General features: G+C 37.1%; 1 protein-coding gene across 4 annotated transcripts in view; it reads left to right on the forward strand.

Annotated features, from left to right (window-relative positions):
* Positions 1-21,282, forward strand: part of LOC110449925 (b(0,+)-type amino acid transporter 1-like) — a 79,717-nt gene that overhangs the window by 48,053 nt on the left and 10,382 nt on the right. For 3 of the 4 annotated variants that reach the window (XM_021497096.1, XM_021497097.1, XM_021497095.1), the window contains exons 3-4: positions 14,079-14,291; positions 14,700-14,801. In XM_021497096.1, the coding sequence (XP_021352771.1) occupies positions 14,079-14,291; positions 14,700-14,801 (315 nt within the window). Of the gene's footprint in view, positions 1-10,550; positions 10,826-14,078; positions 14,292-14,699; positions 14,802-21,282 lie in introns of those variants that run through there. The other variant, XM_021497100.1, reaches the window with a different exon arrangement.

Below are 21,282 nucleotides of genomic sequence, written 5' to 3' on the forward strand. Positions count from 1 at the left end.
TAGGTGTTTCATGGTTTGTCCTCTGTAGCTGGTATCCAGGGAATTAGGTGTTTCATTGTTTGTCCTCTGTAGCTGGTATCCAAGGAATTAGGTGCTTCATGGTTTGTCCTCTATAGCTGGTGTCCAATGATTAAGGTGTTTCATGGTTTGTCCTCTGTAGCTGGTATCTAAGGATTAAGGTGTTTCATGATTTGTCCTGTGTAGCTGGTATCCAAGGAATAATGTGCTATGGTTTGTCCTCTGTAGCTGGTATCCAAGGATTTAGGTGTTTCATGGTTTGTCCTCTGTAGCTGGTATCCAAGGATTAAGATGTTTCATGGTTTGTCCTCTGTAGCTGGTATCTAAGGATTTAGGTGTTTCATGGTTTGTCCTCTGTAGCTGGTATCCAAGGATTAAGGTGTTTCATGGTTTGTCCTGTGTAGATGGTATCCAAGGATTAATGTGCTATGGTTTGTCCTCTGTAGCTGGTATCCAAAGATTTAGGTGTTTCATGGTTTGTCCTGTGTAGCTGGTATCTAAGGCTTAAGGTGTTTCATGGTTTGTCCTGTGTAGCTGGGATCTAAGGGTTAAGGTGTTTCATGGTTTGTCCTGTGTAGCTGGGATCTAAGGGTTAAGGTGTTTCATGGTTTGTCCTGGGTAGCTGGTATCCAAGGATTAGGTGTTTCATGGTTTGTCCCGTGTAGCTGGTATCCAAGGAATTAGGTGTTTCATGGTTTGTCCTCTGTAGCTGTTATCCAAGGATTAGGTGTTTCATGGTTTGTCCTGTGTAGCTGGTATCCAAGGATTTAGGTGTTTCATGGTTTGTCCTGTTTAGCTGGTATCCAAGGATTAAGGTGTTTCATGGCTTGTCCTGTGTAGCTGGTATCTAAGGCTTAAGGTGTTTCATGGTTTGTCCTGTGTAGCTGGTATCCAAGGATTAAGGTGTTTCATGGTTTGTCCTGTGTAGCTAGTATCCAAGGATTAGGTGTTTCATGGTTTGTCCTGTGTAGCTGGTATCCAAGGAATAAGGCGTTTCATGGTTTGTCCTGTGTAGCTAGTATCCAGGGATTAGGTGTTTCATGGTTTGTCCTGTGTAGCTGGGATCTAAGGGTTAAGGTGTTTCATGGTTTGTCCTCTGTAGCTGGTATCTAAGGGTTAAGGTGTTTCATTGTTTGTCTTGTGTAGCTGGTATCTAAGGATTAAGGTGTTTCATGGTTTGTCCTCTGTAGCTGGTATCCAAGGATTAAGGTGTTTCATGGCTTGTCCTGTGTAGCTGGTATCTAAGGCTTAAGGTGTTTCATGGTTTGTCCTGTGTAGCTGGTATCCAAGGAATTAGGTGTTTCATGGTTTGTCCTTTGTAGCTGGTATCCAAGGAATATGCCTGGGTAGAATACATTAAGGTTATTTGTAATTTACACTGTCTCTGTTGTGTCTATTTGTTTAAATCCTTTCTAGGTAACCATTGCATGAAAAGGGCATGTGATGCATTTTACAGAAACATAGTTGTTTGAAAGTTTCATGTTTCTAAATACAAAGAATAATGAAAAAAACACCAAAAAAACTGCCGGGGTCAAACTCAGGACCTTTACATTGCTAATTCTTCTCTTAGAAAGATTACCATTCAGGAATTACAAATGAGCAACACCAAATTAAAAGTCCAGTTTATTGACCTTAGAGTTTACGAAAATAAAAATGTTGACAGAAAGTTACTCAAAGCCAGCAAAAACTAATTCTGTTGCTTCAGCTTCAATATATAAGGGAGATTACTCCATGTAAAAAAATTCACTGATGCAGTGGTAAATCTTAACCTTCAGTGTTTTTGTTTTCATAGCAGGTAATATTAGTTCATATTTTTATCTTTTACAACTAAATGTTAGTTAACAACTGAAGTGTAGGGGGTATTAGACTTACAGGTCTAGTTTTATACTTTTTGTGCTTTTAAGAGACTTTGAATTTTTATGAAATCAGGTAAAGTTAATCACAATTAATGGAGTTGTACATGTCTATCGGATATACTGTTTGCAGAATAAAAACACATATGTCATGGAAGAGATGTTTCAGTTTTTAGGTTTCAGTTATAGTTTCATTTGAAAGCAAACCAGAAAAAATGTACTAAAATAGATTGTAAGGATAAAATCGGAGCTCAATCTCATCAGAAACGACACTAATTGGAATTCAAGAGATATCAAAACAAACAGGCAACCATCATGACCCTTACAGAACAAGACAAATCCAGGTACTCTGAAAGTTATGCATTTCCTTCACCACATGTGGCTCTGAAGATATCTTGTATTTAATCCTGGTAGATATTCAAGTCGCATAGGTGAAAATCAGGTCGTGATGACTGAAATTATCCTCAGTGTTGATTGAAGCTTCTCTAGTGGAAAACCCTGGCTACATGAAATATTCATTAATTCAGAAATTCCTGAAATGTGAAACAGGATTTTGATGAGTATTCAGTCAAGATGATCACTTTAACAGCAAGTTTTATTTCAGGGATGTTGGAAAATCAGCAGGCTCAGTTGAAAAAGTTATGAATCGACATTTACTGTGTAGCTTACAGAGTATGTAAATGTGTAAATGAAATAGGCAAGTGAAAGTCAAGATATGAAAATCTTCTTTTTCAGAAACAATTTATGAGAGAAAAAAACTCAAATTGTATGCAAAATGTTTTGTAATTTGTTGCATCTCTTACCGGAATATAGTTAAACGTTTCATTTAAATCTAATAAGTTCGAAAATAGGTTCCATACATAATGTTTTTAATTGTATGATGTTTTTTGGCAATGATGGACAAGAAGGTATAGTTTGGTATAGAGTAGATACATATCGGTGCATCTAATGGCTTTGTGAGTAGAAGATGTAAGTAGATTGATACTGTGGATTTCTGTCTGTGAGAGAGCTCCAGAGATCTCACGGTGATCATGACTGGCCGTCTGTAGACTATATCAGGGGTGACTGGCCCGTCTGTAGACTATATCAGGGTATGTCTACGTGCGTTTTTACATGCTACACTTTCCCCCTGAATTGAACAACCAAATTGACGTTGACTGGATGGTATCTTGGTCTGACAGACAGTGCGTAGTAACGTTTATTTAATCAAGCCATTCAGCAAAGCATTAGGAATTCCTGTAGGTAAGGGTAAAGTAAACATGTCATTTACCCAACATGTCACTGATGGATATTTTAATGCTCTCATCCACACTGGAACAGATTTGGCATTTTTCTGTGTAAATCTTATGAGGTTAGAAGGTTTTCTTGTTCGCTCACCTGGCCCGAAGGGCCAAGTGAGCTATGTTTTTACTTTAAACAACTTCTTCTCAGTAACCAAAAGACCTAGGGTGATGATATTTGGCCAGAAGTATGCTTGGATGAAGGGCTACCAAGTTTGTTCAAATAAATGACCTTCATTAATTTTCCAGGTCACAAGGGTCAAATATGTATAAAACCTTTAAACAACTTCTTCTGAGTATCCGAGAGGTCTAGGGTGATGATATTTGGCCAGTAACATGCTGGGATGAAGGGCTACCAAGTTTGTTCAAATAATGACCTTGACTTATATTCAAGGTCACAGGGGTCAAATATGCGTAAAACCTTTAAACAACTTCTTCTGAATAACCGAGAGGCCTAGGATGATGATATTTGGCCAGTAACATGCTGAGATGAAGGGCTACCAAGTTTGTTCAAATAAATGACCTTGACTTATATTCAAGGTCACAGGGGTCAAATATGTTAAAAACATTTAAAAATCTTCTTCTGAATAACCTAGTCCACTTTTAAGATTACAAGTGCGAGATAAATACCAGGTGAGCGATGCAGGCCCATTGGGCCTCTTGTTTTGTTTTTCTATTCCTCCTTTTACTGGCTTTTGTAAAGTGATTACATCAGAAAAATTGTTGCTTTAACCCTTTCACCACTGTAGACCATAATGGACTCATCCAGATCAATGCATGGTAGAGTCTGCTAAAGTATAGGGTTGAAAGGATTAACGTAGGGTTATCTTCAGACCTGTATTACCACCGTTGCGATCCCAAGCGGTTTACATTCCTTTGTTTCTTACTTTAAACTTTGCATTCGATGAAATATTACTGGCAGTATTCAATCTATCACTTAGTGGTTTGGTCCAATTCATCCGGATTACATTTATAAAACATTGTACTACAGTTAATATGAATTACATTGGTTGAATTTGTATAATAATTTTATTGGACAGAAGCTGTTGTGTTATAGTTGATGGTATAATGACTATGAAACAAAAATATAGCAATATACAACCTTAAAGCTGGACTCAATTTTATATAAGTGTTAATATGCAAAATAATATTCTAATAGTGATGTAACATTGTGGTTGTTTATTTAATTGATTCTGATGGACTATCAGTAGAGGAGTTAGAGATGGACTGTCAGTATAAGGTTTAGAGGTGGACTGTCAGTATAAGGTTTGAGGTGGACTATGAGTATAAGACTGTCAGTATAAGGTTTAGTGGTAGACTATCAGTATAAGGTTTAGAGGGGAACTAGCTGTCAGTATAAAGTTTAGAGGTGGACTGTCAGTATCAGGTTTAGAGGTGGACTATTAGTATAAGACTGTCAGTATAAGGTTTAGAGGTAGACTACCAGTATAAGGTTTAGAGGTGGACTGTCAGTGGTAGGTTTAGAGGTAGGCTACCAGTATAAGGTTTAGAGGTAGACTGTCAGTATAAGGTTTAGAGGTGGACTACCAGTATAAGGTTTAGAGGTGGACTGTCAGTGGTAGGTTTAGAGGTAGGCTACCAGTATAAGGTTTAGAGGTAGACTGTCAGTATAAGGTTTAGAGGTGGACTGTCGGTATAAGGTTTAGAGGTGGACTGTCAGTATAAGACTGCCAGGATAAGGGTTAGAGGTGGACTGTTAGTATAAGGTTTAGAGGTGGCCTATCAGTATAAGACTGTCAGTATAAGGTTTAGTGGTAGATTATCAGTATAAGGTTTAGAGGTGAACTAGCTGTCAGTATAAAGTTTAGAGGTGGACTGTCAGTATCAGGTTTAGAGGTGGACTATTAGTATAAGACTGTCAGTATAAGGTTTAGTGGTAGACTGTCAGTATAAGGTTTAGAGGTGGACTACCAGTATAAGGTTTAGAGGTGGACTGTCAGTAGTAGGTTTAGAGGTAGGCTACCAGTATAAGGTTTAGAGGTAGACTGTCAGTATAAGGTTTAGAGGTGGACTGTCGGTATACGGTTTAGAGGTGGACTGTCGGTATAAGGTTTAGAGGTGGACTGTCAGTATAAAGTTTAGAGATGGACTGTCAGTATAAGGTTAAGAGGTGGACTGTCAGTATAAGGGTTAGAGGTGGACTGTCAGTATAAAGTTTAGAGGTGGACTGTCAGTATAAGGTTAAGAGGTAGACTGTCAGTATAAGGTTTAGAGGACTGTTAGTATAAGGTTTAGAGGTGGATTGTCAGTATAAGGTTTAGAGGTTGACTGTCAGTATAAGGTTTAGAGGTGGACTGTTAGTATAAGGTTTAGAGGTGTACTATCAGTATAAGACTGTCAGTATAAGGTTTAGTGGTAGATTATCAGTATAAGGTTTAGAGGTGAACTAGCTGTCAGTATAAAGTTTAGAGGTGGACTGTCAGTATAAGGTTAAGAGGTGGACTGTCAGTATAAGGTTTAGAGGTGGACTATCAGTATAAGACTGTCGGTATAAGGTTTAGTGGTAGACTATCAGTATAAGGTTTAGAGGTGAACTAGCTGTCAGTATAAAGTTTAGAGGTGGACTGTCAGTATCAGGTTTAGATGTGGACTATTAGTATAAGACTGTCAGTATAAGGTTTAGAGGTAGACTACCAGTATAAGGTTTAGAGGTGGACTGTCAGTAGTAGGTTTAGAGGTAGGCTACCAGTATAAGGTTTAGAGGTGGACTGTCAGTATAAGGTTTAGAGGTGGACTGTCAGTATAAGGTTTAGAGGTGGACTGTCAGTATAAGGTTTAGAGGTGGACTGTCAGTATAAGGTTTAGAGGTGGACTACCAGTATACGGTTTAGAGGTGGACTGTCAGTATAAGGTTTAGAGATGGACTGTCAGTATAAGGTTTAGTGGTGGACTATCAGTATAAGACTGTCATATAAGGTTAAGAGGTGGACTATTACTATAAGATGTAGAGGTGGACTGTCAGTATTAGATGTAGAGGTAGACTGTCAGTATAAGATGTAGAGGTAGACTGTCAGTATAAGATGGAGAGGAAGACTGTCAGCATAAGGTTTAGAGGTGGACTGTCAGTATAAGGTTTAGAGGTGGACTGTCATTACAAGGTTTAGAGGTAGACTGTCAGTATAAGATGTAGAGGTAGACTGTCAGTATAAGGTTTAGAGGTGGACTGTCAGTATAAGGTTTAGAGGTGGACTGTCAGTATAAGGTTTAGAGGTGGACTGTCAGTATAAGGTTTAGAGATGGACTGTCAGTATATGAAATTTTCCAGACATATGTGTTGGAGGCCCTGTGGGAGTATTAACCCACATTACACCTGGAATATGAATGTCTTAACCAAGTCAATATTTGTTTTACTTTCCAATAGAGTCCAGTTCAGTGTAATGCATGTTGATTATTGCATCAATTAATGATTTATAGGTAGAGCTTCTTGACTTGGTACTAGGTCACCCATCCTGTGACAGCTATAGTTGTGTGGTGAGGGGTCAGTAAACACATATCACATGTAAAAGTTTCGACTATGTCATCATCACCTTGGCTATATAAACCAGTCCTAATCTAACCTCTCCTATCAGATACACAGCTTCAAGGTAGGTGCTTTATTACCATCACTATTAACCAGAAATCTGAAGAAACAAATCATAGCATTAACAAAACTAATCTGTGCTAGTTTTGTTAGTAAAATATTAATGGTTTTAAAAGCAGAAATACAGTTGCTGGATAAACTTCTTCTTTCAACATTTTTTTTCACGTTTTGTGTGACCTTCTGCGATTGTAATATTCCTGATTTATTTTCCAGACATTTTGATGAAATGTGATATTAGAAACTCAGTTGCTTATGAAAGAGTAAACAAAACACTGTTAAGAAAAGACTTTTGACCTTTAGCTGTGTACATCAGGTAGTAAGACCCAGTTAGACTGGGCAGTTTGATGTATTGCCTTCTGGCTCCCCTCACATATGCTGTTGTGATGGCAGCTTGTAAGCCAGGGTATTGGAATGTTATTTATAGGGAATGCAGACTAGTTTAGGTCCACTTTTATAAGGATTTCTTTTCTTGTTTATCTGACGAAATAATGGAAAACATTAAATGCAGAAATTGTCTTCCTGATGAAGCATTTTCTGATGGTCACATGTATGGACAGTATAACCTGTCTAAACCGGATGTTACTGGGACCAAACTATTTGTCCGGTTTACACAAGTGTCCGGTTTACACAAGGTCGGCATGACAGTTTTGGAAAATACAAAAATGTAATGTTTCGCATACGATCTGTATAAAAGTGTGTCGACGTAAACAACAGAGAAATGAATCAATTGCAACGTTCAATTATTTACAAAATATACAGGTTATAATACAAATGAAGGGCGACCCAACATTGGATAGCCCTTATTTGTTTAGAATGTGTTATCTTTAGATTGTGGTCGACCGAGAGAAATATCAGGACCGGAATGAACAGGTTGTTTTTACATGGATTACGATGCAAACTTTTGTGAAACAACGCCGGTTTTCGGAATGAACAGGGTCCGGTTTATACAGGGTTGAACTGCTATGATTATATAAGGAATATGCCGGGACCATTTAAAATCACAGACGGTTCAGACAGGGGCTGGTTTAGACAGGCTATACTATATTTATAATTACTGGTTTATTAATGATCTGCAATCCCCTATAAATTTCCCCCCTCCCACCACACACAGGGAAGAGATAGAGGGGGGGATGGGGGTATACTTGAATTAACGTATCCTTCTGTCCTTCCCTATATCTGTCTGTAAACTTGTACATTGGTTGGCTATTTATTTGCTCATTTTTCAGTAATTTTTTCCAAATGATGTGTGCAGTGCTGCTACCTCATGTAGCTGTGCCGCATTAAATTGATTTTGAATTTTAACACCTTTTCAGATAGTTATGCTCCTTCTTGTGGAAAATGTGTTGATTGTCTGGTTAATGTAGTTGTAATTCCTTATGCAATTTAGGATTTCAACACCTATGAAGGAAGTTAATATTTGTGGTGGAAGTACTACAGAGAGAGATGGCAGTGTGAATCCAAAGAGCACATTGCACCTGTTCATATCACTACATATGTGTGTTAAACGTATCACAGCTCTAACACATCGAAACATACGTTAAGGCTATACCTTAATGTTTAACATAGGTGCTGACTCAACAAAAAAAGTTAACCTTGTCCCAAGGTTACTGGTGAAGGTTTAAAGTTTGAGACAGACATTTTCCATCATTAATCACTGCAAAAGAAACAGAAAAATGTCAATGAGCCTGTGATACACAGAGAGTAAATGGCTATTTCATCTGACAGATGTGGTCACCTGACTATATATAGCTGAAGGTGTAGACATGCAGGTTGTCACATCCAGTGTGCACTATTTGTGACACATGCTGACAGCCCGGAGAGGGTAACAAGTACAGATTTCTGTATAGACATTTTACACAATCACAGTATGATTGTGTTAATTTATTAATATACATGCTTTACTCATCATGAAATTGAAATTAACCAATTCTGCTTGAATTTTAAAATTTTATATAGTTAAGAGGGTTTTTTCACATCCCCTTCAGTAATGAATTTTGCCTAGTTTTACAGTCGACTTAAGGCTGCTTACCCTTGCAAAAGACAAAAGAGATATAATCTTCCCAATTTTAATAGAAACATTTCTGCATTTTCCCCCAATACATGTAGCAACAGGCTGCTGTAAACTTAAGGAAGAAAAAACACTGGCTCAACAGTAGTTTGTAGCAATTTGGATTCCAAGCTTATGTTACCCCTAGCATCATGGATGGGTCCAGGTCTTAGAAGGACGCAACAGCTGAATTGTGCAGTCCCATGTGTGTCTTACATCATTTACACAACTACAATATATTTACTGGTATGTATTATATATTATGTGGAACTGGAGGGTCCCGGTTTGAATGCCTGCAGTCTGTCTGTGCATGTGACCAACACCTCTTATAAGACTGGGTAAATGCTTGGCAGGGAGGATACCCAAACCTTTGTTGTAAATAGTGATATCTTCAGGGGTGAACCCTTTAAAAAAACAGAAGGATGAAGGAATGTAGTGAAACAGGACTGTCGGATCAACCGATGACTAGCTGGCTCAGTTGGAAAAGCATTGGTCTAGAGTTTGGAGGGTCGGGGTTCAGTCTCCCTGTTCATATATTCTCTCCTTTTACACAATTACAATATTTGTGCAAGTGTATTGAAACGTGTAGGTGGCATAATATTCAAAAACAAGACTGAAAATGCACTCTATGTAAAAATGATCTAGGCGACGAATTTCATTATTTATTCAAATGTAAAAATGTAATAACTGTAGAGCTTAGAGAAAAATATATTCCTTTATATTATAGAAAAAATCGCTCTCAAATTAAAATGACTACTGGTCTGCTGTCATTTTGTAACACGACAGTATTGAATGGAATTTGTCTTTTGTTGGAAAAAATTAACAAACTGTTGTAATAAGCATATAATACAAGCTATTGATAATGTATCATGAGTACTGCTTTGTGTACTTGCCATCCAATTTTGTCATTACGTGTGTATTATTATACTCTGATACCTCATGTTGTACATTGTGATGTATCTGAGGAAAACCAATAAACTTGTAAACTTGTTTCGAAAATTAAACAGTATTCAAGTTTCTTCAGTATTTGCCCAGTAGATCCTACTTAATAGCGATTTGGTACCAATTAAATTTCTGTTATTACCCTAATTTTACGGATGAAGAAGAATTAATATCTCGACTCAAGTCTGATCTTGTCGTAAAAGACCACATAAGGAAACCATTTACTTACTGCTGCTGTTGGTATATATATTTTAAAATTCAGGTGAAAAATTACACGTATTTGAAATAATGAAATCATTTGAATGACTTCACATCACAATTTATTTACCTGATATAGATAGTCATTTGGCAAATTGCTCTCATCTTTGCTAATTACAGTATGCAATAAAATATCAAAATGACGCCACATAAATGGTTATACAAAAAGAACATGATTGTAAGTATAGCATACTTATACTAATAGGAAAGAACAAAATACAGTATTTTCAATGAAGGGGCATGAGCAAGTCTTATCTTAGTGGGAGAGACATGCGGTCTGTCACGTAACCCAGCCTTCCCCTCCTTCTTTGATGTGATAGCCTAAGGGTCCAAATAAGAAAGTAATTCAAACAAACTGTTTAAAATTAAAAGGAATTTAAGTTATACTTGACTCCCAACTGTGACACTTTTGATATGGAGAGGCATTTAGATATTGATCGTGCAGTGCTCTATAGAAGAAGAATAAAAATGAATTCTTTAACATTGCGTCATTCCTGTGCTCATAACAATGATATAATTCAGTAGCGGTATATGAGTGAATCAGAGTAGTGAGCATCGCTGTCCTTTATGCTGGCTGTTGATCAATGAGTGGAGACGGAGGTCCGGAGCTATGTCCTCTGTACGTCCTTTATCTTTTCTCCAGTGTGCTGTGCTATTGATTTTTAGGGATTTGCCATTGTAACATTGGTAGGCAGTCTACGTGCAGTTTCTCTGGCAGTCAATGACGTCCTTTTCGTCAATTTGATGTTTGTCATGCCATGTTTGTGAAGACTAGGACATTATACTGACACGATGCTGATTCTCACCTCACCTGGTCTGTCCTCGTGTACGTATGACATCTCACCAGACTCTCACTGACTGTTTAATGGCTTCACTTGTGTCAGTTTTTCCTCTTCATACCATGTAATGAGGAGGAACCATTATGCTAAAATATTTCACCTCAGGTTGGGTTTTTGGATCTCAAGAATATCAGAAACGTGTAGTGATAGATTTGTTCTCTTTGTTGTCACACAAGACTTGCATTGGTCTTATTTTATGTGGTATTCCCATTAGAATTTGATTATGCAACATGTAATATAGGCTTTTTGAATGGTATTTTTTCTGTTTGGTACTGATGTAATTACAGATTACTGATGTAATTACAGATTGGTACACAGATTTAACGGCACACGCGCCATATGGTGTATGTATACAGGTGTCGTTTTGATCGTAGTTTGATTGGTCATGGGTGTTGTTATAGATAATCAATAATATCACTGCTGGTGGTAAAGGATTTCTTATGTAATGTGTAGATTCAAATAAATCAGTACTTGGAACTCGTCAATTCCTTTGTTGTACCTCAGTCATTCCGTTTCATAGCTATTAATATATATTCTCATGATAGATTTACTGATTTAACTGCAAAGAAAGGCTATTGATTGATTCCGTGTGTTTTTGTTAACTCGTACACATTAGATTTTCCCATTGCCTTAATTATATTGTATACATTGTATTACAATATAGAAATTCTTTTGTTTCGCTTCTTCATTTTCAACAAGATACTTACACATTAGTATTCTGCTCTTGTTTGGTAAATTCTTACTTACTTTATTTCAACTTCCATATAGATCACATTATGAGATTTGAGATTACCCGATTATATCTTGCCATAATTTATAGATATACATTGTATTTCAGTACAACTTCACAAGCTATGTTTCTTTTATTATGGCTTGTTTTGTATATAAATGAATACTGGTTTTTGAACACCTACATTAGGTTTTTTTTAAATGTTCCTATAGCTGCCTGATATGCCAACATATCTATGTGTCAATTTTTGTCTCATTTTGGCCAATGGTTCTCCTGTTGTTTTTGTACTGGATGTAAGGTATAAAATTACCTCGTTCATGCAGGGCTTTAGTTTACCAGAAGGCACAACAGGGTGAGGGTGTATTGGGGTAAGTTGTAAATATGTCTTGTCACTCGCTAAATCATCACCAACTATGCATGTGTTCACTGGTGGTTCCATCCGAGGATATTTCTGGAGAAAAAATATGTGTGCAAATGTCAAAAGCAGAGGTAAAGGAAAAGCTGGATGTGGTATATGCCTGTGAGCAATTTCTCTTGGCCTTACGAGACATTGTGAAATTTTTTCAGATTTCAAATTCTCTAAGACTGGTATATGGCAAGGTCATTTCAAAGACGCGCACCAGAATGTGTACATGAGCACATCAGTAATAGATTCACTAACCAGTATATATAGACTTCAAACAGCCTGTGAAATACCAGAAGAATTACCCATTGAAAAGTTGTTTTTCGATAGCTGTTTTAACAATAAAGGTCACAGTGGGGACATTCAGATAAGGATCAGGCAAATTTATTCTCCAGTGGAAAAGCTAGTTTTTGGCAGTTTGTGACAAGTTTCATTTTCAATTTAAATAGGAACCAAATCTACCTACCTCATGTGTTACCATGCGTTTTCATTCTGTGTTATTGTCTGCCAAATCTACCTACTTCATGTGTTACCATGGATTCTGTGTTCATTGTCTCCCAAATCTACCTACCTCATGTGTTACTATGGATTCTGTGTTATTGTCTAACAAATCTACCTACCTCATGTGTTACTATGGATTCTGTGTTATTGTCTACCAAACCTACCTACTTCATGTGGTACCATGGATTCTGTGTTGATTGTCTACCAAATCTCCCTACCTCATGTGTTACTATGGATTCTGGGTTATTGTCTACCAAATCTACCTACCTAATGTGTTACCATGGATTCTGTGTTGATTGTCTACCGAATCTACCTACCTCATGTGTTACCATGGCTTCTGTGTTGATTGTCTACCAAATCTACCTAACTCATGTGTTTACTATGGATTCTGTGTTGATTGTCTACCGAATCTACCTACCTCATGTGTTACCATTGGTTCTGTGTTGATTGTCTACCAAATCTTCCTACCTCATGTGTTACCATGCGTTTTCATTCTGTGTTGATTGCCTACCAAATCTACCTACCTCATGTGATACCATGGATTCTGTGTTGATTGTCTACCAAATCTACCTACCTCATGTGTTACTATGGATTCTGTGTTATTGTCTACCAAATCTACCTACCTCATGTGTTACCATGGATTCTGTGGTCAACACCAATATTCCTATCGAACCAAACCTATTATATACCTACTAGATAATTGTAGAAGATAACAAAAACACTGTTTGAGTAAGACTTTCATTGATTGTTATTTATTTTTCTTAGCAGAACTGATAAACATTTACAAAGAAACCACGCTGTGGGTCCATTAGGAGATACTATCAGACAAGATAACCCGTTTGTAGTAATATATGTGTAAATATTTTAGCTGCTTCCTCTGGATTATGGTTTTCGTAATTTGCATTAAGAACCTAGTAAAGGCTGTAGCTCCAGATACCAGTATTATAGAACCTGACTGGTGGTAGGTAATGTAAAAAACATGGGTGTGCAATGTACATGATAATGGTGACTGGTATATGGCAAGGTCATTTCAAAGACGCGCACCAGAATGTGTACATGAGCACATCAGCAGTAGGTTCACTAACCGGTATAGACTTCAAACAGCCTGTGAAATACCAGAAGAATTACCCATTGAAAAGTTGTTTTAGGATTACTTAGAAGCTTAAGGTTGCCTAGTTAATAGGATTTCAATAGCTGTTTTAACAATAAAGGTCACAGTGGGGACATTTTTTTTCAGGTAAGGATCAGGCACATTTATTCTCCAGTGGAAAAGTTATTTTTTGGCAGTTTGTGACAAGTTTTTATGGTTCAGTGGTATATTGCATTGCTTCCTCCGTAGATGTGATTACTATTGCACCTTAGGCATATATTATTGTTGATTGATGGTAAGGTAATACGTTTGTAACTACGAGTTCACAACATTTGATAAATAATCAGAAGAAAACTCACAACAAAACTATTGTATGTGTGTCACCAATATGACCATGTTAAGAAATACGAAGAAGGGGAGAAACAACAATTGTACTTTAAAATGTACATCTATAGAGGTGTGGGTCTATACAGCCAATATCACTGCTCACCAGGAACTATTTTCTATATGTTGCAGTGAATGGTAACAGTTTTCCATGTTTAGATGGTGAAGAGTCTCCAACAGGAACCATGATCAACGGACACATCAATGGAGATCTTGACAAACTGAAATATCGCAGTAATGGAAACAACAATTCAGGGGAGATCACTCCTGTTAAACAGCATGTGAACCTGAAGAAACGAGTTGGTCTCACATCTGGCATTGCCTTGATAGTTGGGACCATGATAGGTATGTAATTAGATGCATTAGTCAAAATGGGGTCACAGCTGGGTTCCTTGGTTAAATGTTTGACACTCTGCAAAATAAGCCAAAGAGAAATTCTTTTTGGCCAATATGAAGTCTGTAGGAAAAAGTTAAAATGTTTCCAGGGTTATATTACTTATATATTTTACACCTTAAAGGAATGATTAAATATGTATATTCATCAAAGATTTGATACCACCTGTAATACTGGTAGATGTTTGATAGCTGGAGACTAGTCAGAGGACTGTCTGGGAAAACCTGTCAAGGGAGACCACTCTGTCTGTTAAGGAGACGCTCTGCTTTAGACCCCCAAAGAAAGTTCTATTGTTTTAAAAAGGCTGGAATTTTTTGGTGAATACTATATCTACAAATTCAGTGTGTGTGACTTTGTAGGGTCTGGGATTTTCATCTCACCCAAAGGAGTGCTGATGGGGACAGGTTCAGTGGGGCTGAGCATCATTGTGTGGGTTGGATGTGGTGTGCTGTCCCTAATGGGTATGTATCAGTCTGTTAACCTCTAGCATAAAAATATGTCACTCTTAAATTATTGATCTATACACTAGCTTCGGTTAAAAACATTGTTAACTTGAGACATGATTTCGGTAAAAGTGCTCATACTGTTGTTTTTCGTTGAGAGGTGAGTATTTGTTGTGTTGATATATGTATATGATGTAATATTTGACAGGTGAGTATGATTACATGATCCATAGTACTACGTAATTGTTCATCACTTTATGGCTTCACTCACAACACTCATAACACATGGTTATCTCTGTGGTTCAGGGGATCTAGGCTATACTGCCGACTGGAACATTTAGCTTATAATTGTTATCGAACTGTTTGCGGCATACCTCGACCACATGTCTTCAGAATGCCTGTGCATTATAGCCAACTTTGTGTGTACTGGTTGCCTGTCGGGTAGCCTACTTTGTGTGTACAGTTGCCTGTCTGAGTAGTCTACTTTGTGAGTGCTATAATATATTATACAATTTTGTACATGATAGTTTTTGAGAGAAAGAAATATCGGAAAATGTATAATCTTAATTGATTCAAGGTCAAATGCATATATTTGAAATTCTTGAATCTAAAAACGTTTGAATTCATTGATAGATGTTCTGTTGTATATATAGAGTTGTTTGTAATAAGATAGCGATACACATTGTTTGCTTCCTTTGTCTAACACACTGTATTTCTGGTAGATCGTGTTAGAAAGTAGGCGTTTTCTAATTTGCCAATAAAAGTACTGGAGCCAGGCATAACAAGTACAAACAAGACAAATAAATGATATAATTGCCTTCTAGCCTTTTTGTCTTATTTTTAAGTTGCATTGCCTCCCTTGATTTAACATCTAAGGAAGCTGTTAATTGTTATCACGGTCTTCATGCAGGAAGATTCCCTGCTGGTTCCAAATTAATTATGTAATGAAAGGATTTAATTTGATATGGGCATAAGTGCAGATAACTTGGTGGACTTATAACTCAAGAGTATCACTTGGTACAATGTACATGATGATTTTTTTTAAGAATTGGCATCAAATTATGACAAATATGTTTGTTTGTATTGCCTTCATGCTACAGTATATCAATCAGGTTTTGGCGATTGGCACATTGAGACTCCTGTTCTAAACTATTTACATTGATACAAGGCCTGCTGTACTATAATCCACTATTAACAGTACCTAACTACACAGTATAGCTAACAGGTATTAACCCTTTCACCCCTATGTAACTTTAGCAGACTCTACCATGCATTTATATGGATGAGTCCATTATGGTCTACAGTGGTGAAAGGGTTAAAGGAATTATATACAATTTATTGTACCCTAATATAATTGCATCCTTCTATCTTTCTTGCTACAAAAAATGCCTAGATCAAGATGAAATTCTCCGACGAATAACCTTGCTATAGCAGACACAGTACCTGGCTTATTGTATATGTGCTTCTGAGCTTAGGTGTATGGCTTTGCAGCTCTATAGTCTGATTAGCATTTAACCTATATATATATAACAGTTATAGACACGGATCTAATTCTGAGAGGAGCCCGACACTAACTCACAACACTACTGCATGATTATTGATATATCTCACATAGAATATTCTGCGATGTAACGTCACTCTGGCGGGTCTCCGTTATGAGACTCCTCATGTCACTGCTCACGGTGTATTCAGCAAATTGTAATCTGTCTGGTGATAAAACTGTTTTTGTAACAATAAAGAAATCGTTTATCTGAAAGCCTTATCATTTTACAGATTGAAATGGCTGTCAAAATGTCAGGATTATTCCTTCTACATTTTCATCAGAATTTTATGAAAACTCCACAGATATAATTGCCATATTCTTACCCCTACACCTACACCTATGTTTTGATCCACCTATTTATATGGCCATTTTATAAAATTCTATGAGGAAGGGAAATCAATTTTGTATTATAAATGGTGGGTGTGAGCCCCCTGGGGCAGAGGGATGGGGCCCAATAGGGAGAATAGAAAAATAGCTTTAAAATCCTTCTGCTTCTGTAGGAATGACAGGATTATGTCCATATTTGGTCTAAAGCATCCTTGGGCGAAGGGGAACTAATTTTGTATCAACGGTGGGTCTGACCCCCCTGGGGACAGATGCCCGGGCGGGGCCCAATAATGGAAACATAGCAAATTCTTCAAAATTATCCTTTTTCTGTAGGAATGACAGGATTTTGTCCAGTAGCATATATACATATAACCCCTGACTAACCATGTAATACATGTACAGCAACATCTCACTATTTCAACTTCAATTTTGCTAACATTTCCAGGTGAGCGATGCAGGCCCTCTGGGCCTGTTGTTATCAATACTTATTGAACTTAATACGCATGATCAATAACCTTTTGGAAGTTGTGTAAATACAATTTTCTATTAATTGATGAAATGCTATAAGTAAAAAATCCTATTAAAAAATTGGCGATCGTTCAATGCACTGTTGCAAACTGAAGTCTTGTAGAATAATGGATTATTGTACAGTGTAGTGCTAATTGTTCTGCTGGTGTTAGTCAAGTGGTAAAGTTTGATCTACCCATAACAATAGTGACAGAAAACATAAGATCACATCACAAATTTACTAAATATGCTGTGCTTATGATTTCCCATACTGACATGATGTACAAATCTATATAACTTGATAGTGGTAGATTAATATTACTAATTGTTTTTATTTTATTTGACTAAATGTGTTAGGTTTTTTTTATTAATTGTGTAACATTATATAGAGTTATATATCTTCAGAGTTACAGTGGTAGATCCAGATCCAGATTTTTTAAAAATATCTTGAGTGTGCTGGGTTGGGGTTTTCCAATGAGAAAAATGAGAAAAAAATAGATTTTAACTCTTTCACCACTGTAGACCATAATGGACTCTTCCAGATTAATGCATGGTAGAGTTCACTCAAGTTACATAGGGGTGAAAGGGTTAAACGAAAATAAAGGTCCGGGAGGTATCCTGACCTTTATTCTGTGCTGGATCTGTCACTGAATTGTGTTTCTGTGTCCATTGTTACATGTGTACTATTTTATACAGTGTTTGATTGATGTGTATGTTGATAAACCTGTCACATAGGTTTATACCTAAACTTCTATGACATAACTTATGTCTCTATAGATAACATGCACTTGATAGCCATCAGAACATGTTTAGATATGTCGTTTTTTTCAGGTTTAGTCAACAAACGCTGCAGGGTACAGCTGTTGTACCAAATTGCATGACGTGAATGCGTGCTCTCAGAACTATTATACAGTATACATGCATGTTTCATTCAAAATCCCATTTCCATTTCTCACCCCTGGCACTTGAGTTTGAAATATATATACAAACTGTTTGTTCCATTTATTGTTTCATTGTTTGATAATGTGTCATATATGAATAGATATGTGTTTCCTAAATGGGAACATTATATAGTTTTGCTTGTTTTGTTTATTTCCAATCATGTCACCAGTCCAAGTGTCCATTTCAGTAAATATGTAACTTGGATGACCTGTGGGTATTTACTGGGAGTCACCATCTCCGGGAATTTACAGTAAACCTCTGCATGTCCCACCTACGAGTTGGATCATACAGAGATGGGTCTGGGGATTCATTTTACATTTTCAACTCAGGCTGAAATACTGCCAAAGGGATTTCATTGATACTTCATGGGAATGTTACTGACAATCCCTGACCAAGTGTTGTTATTTTTTGGGTCAATCAGAAATCCAATATGGCCACCATGGCAGCCATTTTGAAAAACTATTACAAACTTAAAGTCAAGTTCTACTGGGCCTATTTAAGTGAAACTTAGTAGGAATGATCGACTCATGGTCCTGACAAAGTGTTGTTATTTTTTGGGTCGATCAGAAATCCAATAGGGCCGCCAGGGCCGGCCATTTTGAAAAACTATTTAAAACTTAAAGTCAAGTTCTACTGGGCCGATTTAACTGAAACTTGGTAGAAATGATCAACTCATGGTCATGACAAAATGCTGTTAGTTTTTTGGGTCGATCAGAAATCCAATATGGCCACCACGACCACCATTTTGAAAAACTATTTCAAACTTAAAGTAAAGTTTTACTGGGCCAATCTAAATGAAACTGGGTAGGAATGATCAACTTATGGTCCTGACAAAGTGCTGTTATTTTTTGTGTCGATCAGAAATCCAATATGGCCACCATTTTGAAAAACAATTTCAAACTTAAAGTCACGTTCTACTGGGCCCATTTAACTGAAACTTGGTAGGAATTATCAACTAATGGTCCTGGCAAAAAAAAAAAATCAGGTCCATCAAAAATCCAATACAGCCGCCACTGTTGCCATTTTGGAAAAAACTATTTAAAACTTAAAATCAAGTTCTAATGGGCCATATTAACTGAAACTCGGTCTAGGAATGATCAACTCATTGTCCTGACAGACTTAACTTAAAGTTATACTTAACTTTTTTTTACTCAAATTTTGTTAGGGATGATTGACATCAATATCTTCACTTCATATTTCAGCAACAAAAATTAATGCTGTAGGACTCAGGTGACCGTTAAGGCCCATGGGCCTCTTGAGGTTATCTGAGGTTTGTACTGTAGTATTATATACCAGATCCTGTTTAACATGCTGTATTTGAAACCTCTGATCTCAACTGATCATCCCCCTCCCCTCACTAAACAAAAAACAAATGTAAGGATTCTGGGTCTGCAAATCTTTTTAATTAATTGAAATTACAGCTCAGCCCTACTGACGATGATTATAACGTCGTATTAAGAAAAGTGGATAGCCAACCAGTGGTACCTCCGGGAAGACATCACCTTTGATTTAGATGCCTAGTGTATTTTTGTTGATGATTTACTCCAGTCCCATGTTTGGTTGTACATCCAGTACAGTGTTATGTATCCAGTGAGTTAGAGAGAGCCGTGCCAAGGGTAAACAGGAGATAGACGAGAGTGAGGGTCAGTGTGTGCTAGCATTGTAATTAGATGGGGAAGCTATTTTCCCCCTTTTAAAGTTGTATTGTATGTATTTTTCTTGCATACAGGTTACCGCTTGCCTCTGAGTTTGGAGTAAGGATGACCCATCATTGAGCGGGTGCAGTAAGTAGGCAGCAGACTCAGAGCTGGAGTCACCAGCAGCCGGTCGGAAAACTTGGGGTCGATCATGTCATCTGAAATACCATGAAGCAAGCTTAGTTGTAGAACTGATTCAGGGAAGGGCCTAGAGCTATATGTAGAATGTACACAGCTTGACAGTCAAAAACCTGTGTTTAACATACCTCCTGAATGACATACAAACTTCCCTGACGACCATAAGTCACAGAGTCACAGTTGATTCTGCTTTGCATGCTTTTTTTCTCTATCTGAGCTGCAATCCTTAGCCCAGCCTACAACTCTGTCCAAACTACCCACTACAGGGTACCCAGACACCTGAATCAGTTAGTCTGGTGTAAGGTCATCTATCATCCTCCATCACAATTAAATCATTTCCCTTTATTTCAGGGAAGGGGCTGTTCCAAAAATATCTGAGTGGAGAGACAAACTTGGCAATGTCAAATAAATGTTAATATTGTTGATTGCTAAGTTGTAATAACAGAAAATCAAAATCAAAATTGAGCCCCTCTCATGCCCTGGTCCTGTCTGCTCTATGTTAGGGTCAAAGTTCAACCTTGCTGCTCTGATTCGTCCAGAATGATGGTAGCATGACCAGTAAGGATGCATGCTATCAAGGGAGATAACTGGAACCAGAGATCATGAATTATGTTCTCTGGTTCCAGACATGATCATAAGGAAATGTGGGCTGCAAATTGTTCATTGTACCTCACCAGATCATTTAAGTTATAAATTGTAATCTTGATTTTTAGAGAGAGAAAAAATTCCACCTGGTAATGAGAATTTTGTTGTCTAAATACAAATGTCTAAATAACTTCAACTGTAGGTTTCCTAACTTATTTTGAATTCTATATTTACATCAAAACTTCATCATATATAAATATTTATGCAAAAGGACAGATTCTTTCCAAATATTGCAAAGACTGTCTTGCAAAAATTATTCTTTGTAAAAAGGTATAACAAATTAATTGGGGCAAATATAATTTGATGTTAAATTTTATAAAAACTCTCAGTTCTTAGCTCAAAGTCACTGTGACACAACATTTTAAAAGAAATTGTAATCCAATGTTTTTTTACTTTTTTGACCACATCAGTTTTAAAGCTGTTTCTAGTCTTTATGTAGGTTTCATTGCTTTCATTAGATTCTACCCTAGGTACTGTAATTAGTAGGTCTCATTGTTTTCATTAGATTCTACCCTAGGTACTGTAATTAGTTTGTGTACAATTTGCAGTTCACATTTGACAACTCGTCTCTCACAGATAAGTGTTTTGAAGCATCATTTTGAGATGTGGCCGTGAGGCACTTTTACCACTAACAGTCCTTGATTTAACTTGGGGTACAGACATCGATTCTGGAGCCTGCCACAGAAACTCGGCTCATTGC

This window comes from Mizuhopecten yessoensis, unplaced genomic scaffold (assembly GCF_002113885.1).
Source record: "Mizuhopecten yessoensis strain PY_sf001 unplaced genomic scaffold, ASM211388v2 scaffold4839, whole genome shotgun sequence".
Lineage (NCBI taxonomy): Eukaryota > Metazoa > Mollusca > Bivalvia > Pectinida > Pectinidae > Mizuhopecten > Mizuhopecten yessoensis.